Here is a 16,539-nt window from a genome sequence, read left to right on the forward strand (position 1 = left end):
AGAACTAAGTCAGTTTATCCACCTCCTTCAAAGTCTAACACCTGTTCACAATAAGGCAATAAAGGATTTTTTTATGTAATTTCTGAATGGTTTGCTCTTGTGGATGCTGTCATAATGAGATCTGTTCTATTATTTCCCATGATGAGAAACAATCAACATCATTTCTTGACTAGAGACAACAGGAAAATCAAATTATAACATTAAAAATAGCTCCCTTATGGAGGATGTAGTCCCCTAATGGAGAATGTAGTAATAATGAATACCCTACAGAGTAAGATCAAGATGGGTGGCCATGTTTGTCTGTAGAGGTAAAAAGAGTAAGAGTCCAGTAGCACCTTAAAGACTAACAAAATTTGTGGTAGGGTATGAGCTTCTTGAGCCACTGATCTGAAGAAGTGAAGAAGCCTTTTCCATCATTTTCCTACCACAAATTTTGTTAGTCTTTAAGAGGCTTATGGTCTGGACTCTGACTTTTTTCTACTCCTACACAGTAAAAGCAGATCAGTATGTGTAAAGTATATATGTGTGTATACATTTATGTGAACCTTCAATTGCTAGTTTCTGTGTCCCCTCTCAAGGCCGGTATGAGAGAGTCTTCACAAGCCTTCTCAGTGTATATGTGTATTCACTGCAGTCTTCCAATGTGTGTCCTAGTATTCTCCATCTGTAAGTGTTTTCAAACTGGAAGCAATAAAGAGACATGTTATTGAAACTACTTAAATCTTTTGTGTGCTGTCAAAGGTCTAGAGAGTGGGGGGGCGCCGTGTGATAACATGTCATTCATAGGGAAACCTAAAAGTGACATCATAACTCTCTAGGAATTGCTGGAAACTCTATGGTAAAACTATAAAGTTTCCAGCAATTTCGAGGGAGATGTCACATCACTTTTGGTGTTTCTCTTAAGGCCAATGGAGTTTTTAAAAATTATCTTTCTCCTGCTGGCTGATACAGCAATGGTAGGCAGTGAGATCACCAGTGACAACCCTAGTGCTAGTTATTGAGCAGAACTGAAGGGTAATCTGATATTACCTAGAGCACCATCTAAGGTATACCCTATATTAGAGTTGCCAGCTTCAAGTGGGGATATTCCTGGAGATTTGGGGGTGGATCCTGGGAAGGGCAGGGACCTCAGCAGGGTATAATGCCTTCGTGTCAACTCTCCAAAGCAGCCATTTTCTACAGGGGAACCCATCTCTGAAGTCTGGATCAGCTGCAATTCCAGGAGCTCATCAGGCCCCACATGGAGGATGGCTATCTTAGCTGATAGGGAAGTTTACCACAAAATTAGACTCTAAGAATATTTTGTTAAAATTGCTCAGTGTGGGATCTGAACATGAGTGAATTTTGACAGAGCAGGCTCCCTGCTTTGGTGCACCTATCCCTGCAAAAGATCAAGCTGCAACATGCTGCAACATGCAAGGAAGATGGTGAAGGGTCTGAAGACCAAGTCCTATGAGGAAAGGCTGAAGGAGCTAGGAATGTTTAGCCTGGAGAGGACTGAGTGGTGATATGATCACCATCTTCAAGTACTTGAAGGGCTGTCATATAGAGGATGGTGTAGAATTGTTTTCTGTGGCCCAGGAAGGTAGGACCAGAACCAATGGGTTGAAATTAAATCAAAATAGTTTCTGGCTCAACATTAGGAAGAACTTCCTGACCGTTAGAGCGATTCCTCAGTGGAACAGGCTTTCTCGGGAGATGGTGGGCTCTCCTTCCTTGGAGGTTTTTAAACAGAGTCTAGATGGCCATCTGACAGCAATGAAGATCCTGTGAATTTAAGGGGAGGTGTTTGTGAGTTTCCTGCATTGTGCAGGGGGTTGGACTAGATGACGCTGGGGTCCCTTCCAACTTTATGTTTCTATGTGCATGTGCTGTTGGCCATTCGACCTAAGGTCGTCAGACATTTAAAGTCTCAAACTTTGTTTCCACATCCCATTTGAATTTCTCTGCCGTTCTGATGCTGTTTCCCAATGCCTGTAAAAGGCCTCCCAATTTATCTAACCATTTTCATCTTGCCCTTCCTATAGGAAGTGGGGATGCTGGCTTCCAGATGGGACCTGGAGATCCCCTGGAATTACAGCTTGTTTCCTGACTACAGAGATCAGAAAATGAATGCTTCGGAGGGTGGTTTGCTCAACTGCCTCAATCGCACAGGAGAAATACAAAAAGCACCTTTAAGACCAAGTTTTATTCAAAGTAAGAGCTTTCTCTCTCTAATTTTGCCAGGGCTCTCCTGGGTGCAACTGGATTCCCTCTCCCTTTTCACTGTATTCACGCCCTCGTGATCCAGTCTTTCAGTAGGAAAGCAATTTGAATTATTTCTTTTGTACTGTATTCATGCCCTCATGATCCAGTCTTTCAGTAGAAAAGCAACGTGAACTATTTAGATGAGGAATAACAACGAGCCAGTGGGGTGGGTTAGGCTGGAAGTGTGTGTCCAGCACACTTCATGAAAACATAAGAGAAGCCATGTTGGATCAGGCCAATGGCCCATCCAGTCCAACACTCTGTATCACAAAGTGGCCAATATATATATACATATATATATATATATATACACACACACACTGTGGCTAATAGCCACTGATGGCCCTCTGCTCCATATTTGTATCCAATCTCCTTTTGAAGCTGGCTATGCTTGTAGCCGCCACCACCTCCTGTGGCAGTGAATACCACATGTTAATCACCCTTTGGGTGAAGAAGTACTTCCTTTTATCTGTTTTAACCTGACTGCTCAGCAATTTCATTGAATGCTCACGAGTTCTTGTATTGTGAGAAAGGGAGAAAGGACTTCTTTTTCTACGTTCTCCATCCCATGCATAATCTTGTAAACCTCTATCATGTCACCGCACAGTCGACGTTTCTCCAAGCTAAAGAGCCCCAAGCGTTTTAACCTTTCTTCATAGGGAAAGTGTTCCAAACCTTTAATTATTCTAGTTGCCCTTTTCTGCACTTTTCCCAATGCTATAATATCCTTTTTGAGGTGCGGTGACCAGAATTGCACACAGTACTCCAGATGAGACTGCATCATCGATTTATACAGGGCATTATGATACTGGCTGATTTGTTTCCATTTCCCTTCCTAATAATTCCCAGCATGGTGTTGGCCTTTTTTATTGCAATCACCCACTGTCTTGACATTTTCAGTGAGTTATCTACCACGACCCCAAGATCTCTCTCTTGGTCAGTCTCTGCCAGTTCACACCCCATCAACTTATATTTGTAGCTGGGATTCTTGGCCCCAATGTGGATTACTTTGCACTTGGCCACATTGAACCTCATCTCCCACATTGACGCCCAGCCTCACAATCCTTTCTGGTTCTCATCACCCTGAACAATTTAGTGTCATCTGCAAACTTGACCACTTCACTGCTTACTCCCAACTCCAGATCATTAATGAACAAGTTAAAGAGCATGGGGCCCAGTACTCAGCCCTGCGGCACCCCACTGCTTACCGTCTTCCACTGCGAAGATTGCCCGTTTATACTCACTCTCTGCTTCTTATTAATTAGCCAGTTTTTGATCCACAAGAGGATCTGTCCTTTTACTCCATGACTCTCGAACTCACTTCCTTTGTAGACTGTGGATTCCTAGACTTCCCAGATAGTAGGCTGATACTGACAACTTCCCAGATACTGGGGATTCCTAGATATTTCCCAGATACTGATACTGAATTGCTGTTTCTCTATTCTTGCACTGCCTCAGAGGTGGTGCAGTTATTTTTCTGGGGAAAACTATAGTTTTGTAGATAAACACATAACCCTCAGTCTGTGCCATGGTGCCTTCACATGTTCTTGAGCAGCACACAAAGAAATTATGTACAAAAGCTCAAAATGCCCAGCCATGTAATGTCCCCTGGATCCCCTGGATCATAGGGGACAAAGCATTGACCATGAGATTTCTGTAACAAATATCAACAAATCAAAAGTAGTTGGCAACTTACAGAAATGCACCTGAACAGCATACTCAAGACTGCTACAGCACAGACATTATCTCCAGATTTTGATGCAGTAATTCAGAGCAATAGATGTCAGTTATCAGAGGCTGTTAAACAAAATACTGCAAGTGTGCTAATGTTTTAAGCATGTTTTAATTTTAATTATGTTTATGCCCTTTGTAAAGTTTATATATCCGCTACCTGGCATTACATTTTATGACATACACAAGGTCTCATTTATGTCAGACCTGGCCCTCATAACAAATGAGTTTGACACCCCTGGTTTAACCACATTGATTTTCCTTGATCCCCATGATTAATTTTTGAGGGAAAAGCAATTTCTAAACCACCACAGAGTCCCTAAACCGTTTTTCCTCAGCTACCAGCTGAAATTTGCTTAGCTCACCCGTACCAGTGATATTGCACGCTCTGATATGTTACTCCTTCCCATCTCTTCTGTCAAGCATGACTGAAAACTCTGTGGCAAGGCCTCCATTTTCACAGATGTCTAAAGTTTAAACAAACTTGAGACCAGGTACATGGAAAGTGTAGACATAGAGCAGAACTGTTGAAGGAAAACTCAGCAGTTGGACACATTAGTCTGAGAGTAAATATCCTTCAAAAACCTCGGTGCTAGATCCCTTAGGAGTTTAAAGGTAAGAACCAGCATTTTAAATGAAGGAAATGGAGAGGAAATCATGTGAACAAATGATATAAATAAATAAATACTTATCTCAGTATTAGAGGGAATATGCCTCTTTCTATCGGTTGCTGGGAGAGAATGGGCAGGCAGGAGACTGCTGTTGCAGTCATCCTGCTTGTGAGCTTCCTAAAGGCAGCTGGTTGGTTGCAGTGTGGATGGAATGCTGGACCTTTGGTTCTTCTTGGGTTCTTAAGTACGAGTCACAGACTGCTGTTCTCAATGAGACTCAAGGTATATTACATAATTTTTATTTTAAAAATCATCTGTCATTGTAAGCATAGTTTCTTAGAACTTACACATTGTGTTTGCAATACCCTAAACCAGATAACTGACCCACCCAAAATTTCTACTCTTCAAAACACAGCCTTGTAACATGTTCATGAGATCTGGTTGTGATCATCACATGAGTGACTGTAGCCAGATCTCACCAGCCAATGAAGCACCACAGGCAGTGCATGAACAAAAGCAAATTAAAAGATGTTGCATGCCAAAAAAGAGGCCTGAGCCCCCAACTGTAGGTCTAGTAGCACCCACATACCAACTTTCTCCTTTAAGGAGAGTGCAAGCCCATTCAGAACAGGCTGTTCTGCTTAATTTCCAGCTGGTTATATTGCTAGACTTTTGGTGACCCTATGAATTAGGATCTCCCAAACATCAAACTGACCAACTGAGCTGCAGTTTGTTGACCTTCGTTCATTCCATTACTGTCTCAAGCACTTATTGAGAATGTCCACCAATTCATCAGTCTCTGCTGAGAAAGGGAAATTGAATGGGTGCCATTTGCATAGTGATGACATTTTCCTTCAAATCTCCAGACAATCTCCTTCAAGCAGCTAAACAGCATCTGGGAGAGGATGGAATCTTGTGAAATTCAACAGCACAAATACTACAGAACCAAGCACCAATTTTATAAACCAATCCACCAGAAAAAACTTAGTGTTGGAATGCTGTGCCCCCCACACCCATCTCAGCCAACCAGCCAAAGACAATTCTATGCTCTGTGATGTCAAAAGCTGTTGAAAGAGTCCAGGAAAATCAATGGGGTTGATGATCCCATTTATCTATCAGGTTGATCACAGAAGTTTTTAAATCTAAAAATCATACTGAGTTGGGCATCATCCAAAAATTGCTCAAGTTTTGCGGACAATTCTCCAAAGCAGTTATTTGCTCAGGAGGACAACTGTTCTAACTACTAGGGTCGAGGGATGGCTTCTTTCAAGTTTGGTATCTCCATCAGCAAGATGCCACAAATATAGGTAGCAATCATTATATTTTTAATATCAAAGTTTAACTCATAAATCTGAGTTTGCTTTTATATAGTGGCCTTTATTTACATGGTTTTCTAGTTTCACACTATTTATCTCCTAATTCTCTATTAAACAGCAAACATCTTGGTACAAAGCTTTTATCTTCCTAAAAACCTACTGAACAATTTTTCATTATGTTATATTTAGATCACTTATTTTATTTCTAAACACACCTCTAAAAAGTATACAAAATTAGACAAAAGGCAGTGAATAGAGGAAAACAGTACACACTCATTTCAGTGTTTAGTTTTTCCAATACGATTGATATATGAATAGAAACAAACACAGAAGTACAGAGCAGATCACATAACATGCACTCCTAGAACTACTGGGAACACCAACCATTCTTAAAATTAGAATACAGTGAACCTAGGATTGGCTAGCTGCACTGGAACCTATTACAAATTAAATGCATTGATCTTGCACACCACAACACAGCTCTAGTAATGTGTGTTTGGGTGTACATTCAAATTTATTACCCTGAGTCATTCCATTAGGGCCAACTAAAATTATCCATGCGTATACTTCTGTAGAGACCTTGACTGTAAGCGTACACTTGCCTTTCAGTGGAAAGCTTTCAAATCAGATTAACCACATTCTGTAGAAATCAGGATGCTGAAAGCTTATGCTTTTAGAGTGTTGCCAGCCAACCAATACACTCCTATAAGATTTTATTTTTAAATACCATATATGTGCTACTTTAAATCAAAAAGGAGTAAAATGCCAAGGTGCCACTTGAATCACCAGGGAGAAAGGCTGCATGCCAGCTGCCACAAATTTAGAGAGGAGGAAGGATGGAAGAGGGCTTGCATTGTGCCTTTGTGTGCCTGGAGACTGGCAAGACTTGAAGTTTGGCTTTAGGGTCTCACAAGGCTCGACGCAGAAGCAGCTTGGATTTTGCTTTGCTTTCTATTAATTGCCCATTAAGTTCTTGAGGGATGTCAGGCCCACTGAACACTTATTTTGCTGGGTTAGCACAGCTCAAGCGCAACTGCTGCTCAAGGTCAATCAAGGGTTTGTAAACCATGATAGGATGGAGAGGCAAGGAGCGAAGTAAACAGGGACATAAGTAGGCTATTGTAAAGTGAGGCCAGTAATTAAAGAATTTGGAGGAAGGGTGGCACTCAGCTCTCTAATGCAAGCCATATTTACTTAAGAAACACAGCTGCTGAGATTCAGGGTCTGTAGGAAAGGACAGAGCTAAACCAGAGTGAATCCACCTTCCTTTTATAATACAGGGGTGGCCAAAGTGCAGCTCGGCAGGCAGATGTGACTCTTTCACACATATTGTGTGGCTTCTGGAAGCCCCCACCAACCTGTCAGCTGACTTGTAGAAGACATTTCTCTCTTTAAATAACTTATCCAAGCCAGGCCAGCTGGCAGCTTGGAGAATGCATTTGAAGTTGCTTTCTTTTCATTTCTCTCCCTCCTATGCCTGCCTGCCTGCGGTTCTCAAACATCTGATTTTATTCTATATGGCTTTTACATTAGGCAAGTTTGACTTCCCCTGTTATAGTATAAGAACCACATTTTGATGTAGAAAAAATTCAGCATAAAAATAGTACATGAAGGTACCAAAAAGTCCAGATAAATCACAGTGGGGAAACACAAATTGCTGAACAACCCCATGGTATGATACAACCATCAGAGTATACATAACTCTAGAGAAAAATGCATTTCATATCTCTCAGTCCCCTTATAAAAGAGACTGGTAATTGATAAAGCCACAGCGAAGGGGATGCAACCGTTGCTCTAACAACCCCTTCCTTGTTCTCTAACTAGTTTATTTCTGCCATGTTCTGTCAATAATATTACAGCAGGCTTAATCCCAACTATTTTAGCATCTCAGGGATGGACGTTGGCATAGTATAGCCAGACTTCAGAAGCTAAGCAGGATCAGTATTTGGAAGAGAGACCACCAACAACGACTCTGCAGAGGAAGGCAATGGGAAACCACCTCTGCTTCTCAGTTGCCTTGAAAGTCCCTTGCTGGGGTCACCATAAATTGGTGGTGAGTTGATGGTACACGTACATTGTGGCATCTGACTTATTTCTGCTCCCCTCCCAATCATAAACTGATTTTCAAAAAAGAAAAGATGAGCAGCAAAAAGAAGATCAGCAGGAACATAAATGCTAGTTATAGGCAAATAAAGCAGACAGGACTGGAAGTATTGGATTCTATTGAAGCATACGGTCCTGACCCAACCCCTTGCAACAACAAAGCAAACAAAGGAAGCTAAGGCTGCTTGCAGGTGTTCTTGTTTCTAGAAGGCCACCTGTGTCTTCAGTGGGGGCACGACAGCTATTCAACAGGTAGAGCTCTCTTCCACCTCTCTTCTGAAAACCAGCCAGTGGAATGCCGGCCTGACACAGAGTTGCTCCCGACAGGGGGAAAACCGAGAGACAAGCCTCTCCCGCTGTAGTTTCTCTTGCACGTCATCAGTTCCCTCTCATATTAAATCGGGCCCTTCTCAACAAGTTTTTGTGTTTTAAGTCCTCGCCGCCGGCCTCCCCCGCTCGAGATAACAGAGCTCAGACTCAGCACCTTTGCCCCCGAGATCTGGGGCGCAAGCCAAGACCAGGCAGGCGAGGGCGAGAAGGGCACTGGAGGGCGACTCATCCGTTCGAGCACCTGTTCGAGCGCAAGGCGGCTAGCCAAAGCAGCCAGGCGAGACGAGTGGTGCCTGCCCAGCTCCTCCGTCCCGGTCAGCCCCCGGGGCACCGCCGGTCCTGCTCCCTCAGTCGGGCACAACATCCGGATTCTCGCCTGGCAAAGATGCCATCCGGGAAGGGGGAGCTCAGGGTCCTGGCGCACAGGTACGGCCGGAGGGGAAGGAGGCTCAAGGGGGAGCGAGGGACTCACCTGCCCGGGCAGAGGAAGCCCCGCTGCTCCTCCGGCCGGCTTCACCTCCTCCTCCTGCTTCCGCCATGTCGCCTCGGCCAGCTCCGCCGCCCCGCCCCGCCCCGCCCCGCGGCTCCTCTCGGGCCCTCCCTCCCTCCCTCGAGCGAAGGGAACGTGGCCCGGGCAGGTGAGAAGCTGAAAAGGGCGCGCGCCGCAGCTCGGCAAGCTGGCGCTCGGTGGGTGGCGCGGGGAGGAGCCGCGGGTGGTTAGCGCGCGAAAGCGCCCTCTAGTGGACAGGTCGCGGAAGGAAGGCCCTGATGTGCTTGGCGGCACCGGAGGGCCGAAGGAAGAGTTCCTCTATGTCCGGATTTCTTCTGGCCTGGCAGGGGAAGATTTTCCCAGCCTGAATGGGGGGGAGGGTCGCCTGCTTTGATTTTTGCCTGTCGTGCAGCATTTGGAGCCTGGGGCGGCTCTCCTGCTCTGAACTCGTAGATTAACATTCCTGTCAGGGTTGGAAGGATGTGTCTCCCCAAACCGTTGGTTTCCTTGACGATGTTGCTCGGTGAGGCAGATTGTTCACATCTCGTGTTCGCACCCAGCCCCCGCGGAACTGAGCGCTCTCCCCGTCCACCGCCGCCCCCTCCCGATTTCGTTAGATTGTCAAGCAGACTCCAGCACTTATTTACAGAGAACGGGTGGGGGGGGGGGGTGAACTTGTACGAAGGAGCGGCTCCAGTGCCGACCATCCGTTAATAATCGCCATAAAAAACCCGTTGCAAGAACCTTGAGCTGAAATACACGAAACACTCTAAAAAGATGGGTTGCTGTGGGCCTTGCATTGATTGGAGCCAAAGAAGGGCAGCAACTGATGCTAAAGCTGTACGCCTGGCTCCAAGGGGAAAGGGTGTCAACTTGTCAACAGCCAGGCTCTACAATCCAGATAGCATATTCTGTTCCCTGGTAGTGCTCAGCTTCATCTCACATCTTTGATTTTTTGTTGTGGTACTGGAAGGCTCCCTTTAAGCATCATCCAATCAAGAGCAGAAGGCATCTGTGGAGATTTTGTAGGACCAACATGATTTTGTAGGACCAACATTGGCCTCCTTAGAACAGCAGCCAGCTACCCACTTCAATGATCTTTGAGCAATTATCTTGCAAACATCAAACCAGGAATATAACAAAGACACAATATCCTGCCCCCTTCCCCATGGTGTCAAAACCACAGGTAGGTTTTCTAGGGGTGTATGTGGATTGGTCATTCGCTTAAATTTACAGGGAAACTTCTTGATGGGTCATTGCCCTAAAAGGCCACTGGTGGCCTGAAGCAAGCACAACCAAGCCCCAGGCACTCTCCCAGTGCCTCAAAGACCACTTGGACTCAGAATCTTCATGGGAAATGGTCTCTTCCCACAGTAGGGCTAGTTTGTGGGAGAAAGCAAGTCAGTGAGCTAATGCCCATTGTTGGTACTTCCAGATCCAGCAGAAGTGACCTCTATGAAACTGGTTTATAGTGCCACAGGGGCTGCTTAGCTTAACTTGCTCCATGGTCAGTTTCACTTTCCAGTCCATTCCTGAGTACAGATATCTTCCTTACACCATTATGAGTGTATAAAATATTGTTCAGGCATATATGCATACATATCCTACTCCTTCCAAAAGCAATACTTTGTGATGTGTGCTCTACTAACCTCTTAATATCCTTTACATGAGGCTGCCCTTGATGGTGGTTTGTAAGCTACAATTGATTCAAAATGCAACAATCTGATTAAAGTTGAGGTTAAAGCTGTATCATTTACACCAGGTTTCTGTGAGTTTCAAGAATGGATTATTTGCTATTGGGATATATTCTGAATGCTAGTGACTAATTGACTAAATGGGCTTTATGACCCTTTCTGTGATTCTATGATTTAAAGCTCTTACAAGCACTGGCCTGGAATACCTGAAGGAGCATCTTCTCCCATCCGTGCCCGATCATCCATTGAGATCTGCAGAGCATTGCCTGCCAGTGTGTCCAGTTAGTATCAGGCTAAATATTACTTCTGAATATTAATTCTCAGTTACAATCCCTAGAAGTTTTGGATGCAGTTGCTTGCTGAGATCTCATTGCCTTTCAAATTTATTTGTTCAGGTTTTGGAGCCATATGGTGACTGCCTTATTTGCAATTTTCTGAAACAGGGTTGGACCCTGGCTAACATTTCCATGGGTGCAAGGATTTCCACCCAATTTTCTCACCTTCTTCCTGCAGCATCCTGAAATGCCCTTCAAATCCTGTTCCCAGAGAGAAGAGCCCTGGGAACAAGATTTTGGGAAATATCTTGGGCTGCTGTGGGAGGAGAACAGGAAAAACGCATTCTGCAGGCAGAAATGCTTGCACCCACAGAAATATCTAGCCTGGATCCGAGCCTATAACTGTGGCATGGAAAGCTTTGCTTTATATAAATGCAGCTGTATTATTTATTGAGTTTGTGACATGCTTTGTGAACTGCTGAAAAGCAACTCAGATTTTTTTGAATTATTTTTCATAACAGCATGGGGGCAGGGAAAAGAAGGATGGTAGCTTGGCAACCCTCCCCCCTCCCCTTAACCAGAATTAAATGTGGCTACAAGCTTTTTCAGATGTAATCATCTGCTTGTGTCTGTTTCTATGCACATTGGAAAACAAGTGAGAATTCTTATTTGAACTCTTGTCCCTGTAAGGAGGCCAAATTATATGCATCCCATCATCAGCTTTCTTCAGGCCTTGCCACACCAGTATGCTGACAGTTTTACAACTGGACTTGAAGTATTCTTTCCTGTGCATTAAATTATATCAGCATTCAGTGATAAATAGTCTCCAAAATGGCATCACTCTTACACCTCCATTGGAACATAACTATGCCAAAAATCCAAAGCCTTTCAGTCAGGAAATAATAAGCAATCTCATGATGTGCGTGGCATATTTCTTCCCACATAATTTGTTTTCATATGCTGTGTTATCATACTTAGAACATTTCTTCAATGGAGTTTATGATGCCACAAATTAGTATACCTGCTGTGGCCATAACACATCCATTACTGTTTGGGGTTAATATTAGAGTTCTGCTGCACTGTTTTTCTGACATGTGCCAGTGAAATTGCATCTCTTTTTTGCAGGAAAAATAAGATGTTCCAAGGGACTGAGTTCTCTCTTGCATGTGTGAATTGCTACCCAGAAATGGTGCTTGACAATAGTGGAAAGAATTAACTGGGAGGAGGAAACTTGCCATTTAATAGAACTGCCTACATAACTTTGGTTACTGTTCAACATTATTATTACTTGCTTTGCTTTGTTATGTAATACACCTCAGAATTTTATACAACTTGTACAGGGATCACATTTACAGTCTAATCCTATGGGTTCCTGTTACACAGAGCAAAGGAGGTACTGGTCTTTTCTGAGTCTGTGCTTCATGTTGCCACTCCCCTTTGCTGTCCTTATCACATTCCTTCTGTATCAGGTTTGCAACTAAAGGCTTGGGGCAGGACAAATGGTTTCCTGGACTTTCTTCCCTTTTAACAGACTCAGACCACATCTTCTCAAATCACACTTTGATTTGAAGGTGCCTTATATTTAAAAACAATTTGCAATGTTGCACCAGGAGAATGAAGGGAAAAGAATAAATGGGGTCATGGTAGATAACTCACTGAAAATGTCAAGACAGTGTGCGTTTGCAATAAAAAAGGCCAATGCCATGCTGGGAATTATTAGGAAGGGAATTGAAAACAAATCAGCCAGTATCATAATGCCCCTGTATAAATCGATGGTGCGGTCTCATTTGGAGTACTGTGTGCAGTTCTGGTCGCCGCACCTCAAAAAGGATATTATAGCATTGGAGAAAGTCCAGAAAAGGGCAACTAGAATGATTAAAGGGCTGGAACACTTTCCCTATGAAGAAAGGTTGAAACGCTTGGGACTCTTTAGCTTGGAGAATCGTCGACTGCGGGGTGACATGATAGAGGTTTACAAGATAATGCATGGGATGGAGAAAGTAGAGAAAGAAGTACTTTTCTCCCTTTCTCACAATACAAGAACTTGTGGGCATTCGATGAAATTGCTGAGCAGACAGGTTAAAACGGATAAAAGGAAGTACTTCTTCACCCAAAGGGTGATTAACATGTGGAATTCACTGCCACAGGAGGTGGTGGCGGCCACAAGCATAGCCACCTTCAAGAGGGGTTTAGATAAAAATATGGAGCAGAGCTCTATCGGTGGCTATTAACCACAGTGTGTGTGTGTGTGTGTGTGTGTGTGTGTGTGTGTATATATATGTGGGCTGAGAGTCACATTTTTTGTGGGGAAGCAAGACATCAAATGGCTTTAAGCCTACTATTGTTACTTAATAACTATGAGACAACTTAATACAGTGAGTAGTGGGGGAACTATTTTGATCTTTGCTATAGTCAATACTAAAATTTTGATAACAGAGGCTGTTATGCTGTTAATTTTACTTAGAGATTCCATACATCTGGCCAATATTCTTCTCCTGAACACAAAGAAGCAGGAGGAGGGGCCATGGCTCAGTAGTAGAGCATCTGCTTGGCACCGCCAGTTAAAAGGACCTCTCCCTGAGACCCTGGAGAGCCACTGCCAGTCTGAGGAGACAATATTGACCTTGATGAACCAATGGTCTGATTAAGAATAAGGCAGCTTCGTCGGTATTCAAGTACAAAAACATTATGTGTAGGTTGATGCAGAGCTGAACAATATGTTCAGTGGAGATCTGTGAAAACACATTACTGAAATTCACCTGGAGGAATTTGCCAATCGGCTCACAGCAGCTATGGAGAGAACTGGGTATTTAACCCTTTCTTCCTCTGCTGTTTTCTTGTTGTAAATCACATCCTCATTTGACCTGTGGCAGTGTGGTACCTGTCTGTTTTAATCTTAATAGCTGTTTTATTTTCATTTTTCATTTACCCCTGAAGAAGTGTGTGTGCACCTAAAAGCTTATACCCAGAATAAAACTTTGATACTACTGCACTTAAGCTTTGTTTCATTTACCCTTGTTTGTTATAATTTCAAGCCTTTACAAACATTCAATAAATGTGTTAGAACTGTACATTATTCTTTATTTCTTAGATGTATGTCACAATGAATAGCTTTAGAACAAGCTAACAGTACTATATGTAGTTCAGGCATATGCAACTGGTACAGTTCAGTAGTACATAACACTAAAAACAAATGCACCGAAAACTGTTACTAAAAAATAAACAGAATGAACATTTAAAGCAAACTCTAAGTACCAACAGTTACACTGCGCATACTAGGAGGAATGAAAAGCCACCAAATAAGTTATACATGATAATTCAGCTGCAGATTATGAACACACGCACACACACACGCAGAGATCTTGAGAAATGTTTCTGGCTGGATACCCCCGCCTATGAGAAACTTAATTCTGCCACACAGTCTTTCACAGCACCAGCCCTAGAAAAGCTCCAAGCTGTACACAAGGCCATTCTAAGATGGAAATGATGAGCCTCCTTTCCACAGGGAGAAGGCCAGGTTCAGTACCATAATTTCACCCTTTCCTTTTCACGAGTTCTGACACATATATAAAACTGGAAAAGATCATTTTCACATTTTGGTTTTGTTTCAATGATATAAGAATCACACAACTTGATCTATGTAAGATCAACATTGGCTTTCCTTAAACATAATGGCTGTTCCAACGCTTTAGAAAAAGAGATATGTAAAAAAAAATAATATTTAATGTAGACACATTCCTTACAGATTTAGGAGTAAATGCAGCCAGAAAGCTGCAGTGTTCTTAACAATGGTAAACAAATACTGGATTAAAGTGCAACAGCATCTCTTTGACAGAATCCTTGCTCTGTGCCCCAGGAAAGCTCCAGTTCTCTGTGGAGACAGAGGAATTCTTTTCAGCAAGGTCAGGTGTGCTTCTCTCGAAAGTCAGTGATAGCCTTCCACAGCGTGCATAAAATCCCACCTCTGTAACAAAAGTGAACCTATTATTTACAACAAACAGGTTTGGAATATTCTCCAAGCAATAGCAAAACACATTTTTAAAGTCCCACATGACAACAAAATTCCTAAGTGATATAAAAAATTCTTTGTAGACTGGAGTGAGTAACCTGTGAATATTTAAGGTAAAAAGTGGTGCTAAAACAATGAACATTCTTATTCTTGACAATGCAGGGTTTAAATTTTAATTATGCAAAAAACTTAATTATGCAAAAATACTCAAAGTTAAAACACGAATATAGATATTTCTGTATGAGGACTGGGAGAAAAGAAGCAAACAAGATGATTAGGGGGTTGGAGCACCTTCAACATGAGGAAAAGCTGAAGACTCTAGGACTTTTCAGTTTAGAAAAGAAATGATTAAGGGATGGGGGGGACATGATAGGGGTTTATAAAATTATTTATGGGGTACAGAGAGTTGACAAAGAGAAATTCTTCTCTCACAAAGTACTAGAATTTGAGGGCATCCAATGAAGCCGATGGGCAGTAGATTCAGGAAATACTTCTTTATACAGAGTGTGATTAAAATCTAGAATTTGCTGCTAGAGGACATAGTGATGGCCACAAGAATAAACAGCTTTAAATGGGGATTATATAGATTTCATGGAGGACATGGCTACTAGCCATGGTGACTGAGGGGAACCTCCACATACAGAGGCACTAAACCTCTGAATCCCAGAGACAGGAGGCAACATCAGGGCCTCTATGTCCTGTTGCTGGCCCTCCAGAGGAACCGTGTAAGACAAGATGCTAGACTAGATGTACCATTGGCCTAAGCCAGATGAAAGCAACACCTTGAGGGCCAGAGAGCAGCCTAAATAGCCTTGATTCACCTGATCTTGTCAGAGCCCCAAAGCTACATGGGGTTAGCCTTAGTTAGTACTTGAATGCAAAATCACAAACAAAGACTGAGGTTGCTATGCAGAGGAAGGCAATGGCAAACCACCTCTGCTCATCTCTTCCCTTGTGGGAGTTACCACAGGTTGGTTGTGACCAGGCCACATTTTGAGCAGGAGCTCCCGGGAACAGAGCTTCAGAACCTCTAAATTTTATTGTGCTCATTCTTTCTTAAACACACCCCACCCCCCAATTTTTTTATTTTGCTTCTGGGCTCCATCATTCAAATGCCCTGTGAGAATTTTGCTGAGCTCTGAAATTTGCTGAATTTCCCCACAAAAAATGGGAAAATAACCAACACATACAAAGCAGACAGATGGAAATCTTTATCATGCCACTGTGGCCACATAGGAGAAAGTATGACGGGAGTAAGGTTTTATTATGACAATTATAATTCAAGAAGCATTTTAAGGGAGATGCTGAGCTGATATAATTTAGTACATCTTCCAGTGATGGCAGCGGTGTGTGGCATATGCAAATGAGTTGTGCTAATGAGCTCCAGCACCTCTTTTTTCTACAAAATGACCCCTAGTTGTGACAGCACACTTTTGACCTCTCCTGGATGGTCCAGGACTTGGAAACTAAACAAGATTAACCCCAGTTAGCATTTGGATGGGAGACTAGGGAAGTTACAGGGTTGCTAGGCAGAGGTAAGTAATGGCAAATCACCTCTGCTTGTCTCTAAACTTGAAAACCTTGTGGAGCTATTGTAAGTTGGCTGCAACTTGATGGCATTTTTTACCACCACCATCAACTTGGAGAGACAGGGAAGGCAGGGAACTGAGGATGTGGGTTGCACTTATACTTTTAATACTTGTACACAACACCAAAGCAAAACAAACCCCCAA

At 43.0% G+C, this 16,539-nt stretch overlaps 1 protein-coding gene across 1 annotated transcript in view; it reads right to left on the reverse strand.

The window, feature by feature from the left end:
• Positions 1–13,857: 13,857 nt before the first annotated feature.
• Positions 13,858–16,539, reverse strand: part of MAP3K5 (mitogen-activated protein kinase kinase kinase 5) — a 208,598-nt gene continuing 205,916 nt past the window's right edge. Inside the window, exon 30 of the mRNA XM_060240022.1 lies at positions 13,858–14,761. Coding sequence (XP_060096005.1) covers positions 14,701–14,761 — 61 coding nt within the window. The 3' untranslated portion in view covers positions 13,858–14,700. The remainder of the gene's footprint in view (positions 14,762–16,539) is intronic.

This window comes from Heteronotia binoei, chromosome 1, assembly GCF_032191835.1.
Source record: "Heteronotia binoei isolate CCM8104 ecotype False Entrance Well chromosome 1, APGP_CSIRO_Hbin_v1, whole genome shotgun sequence".
Lineage (NCBI taxonomy): Eukaryota > Metazoa > Chordata > Lepidosauria > Squamata > Gekkonidae > Heteronotia > Heteronotia binoei.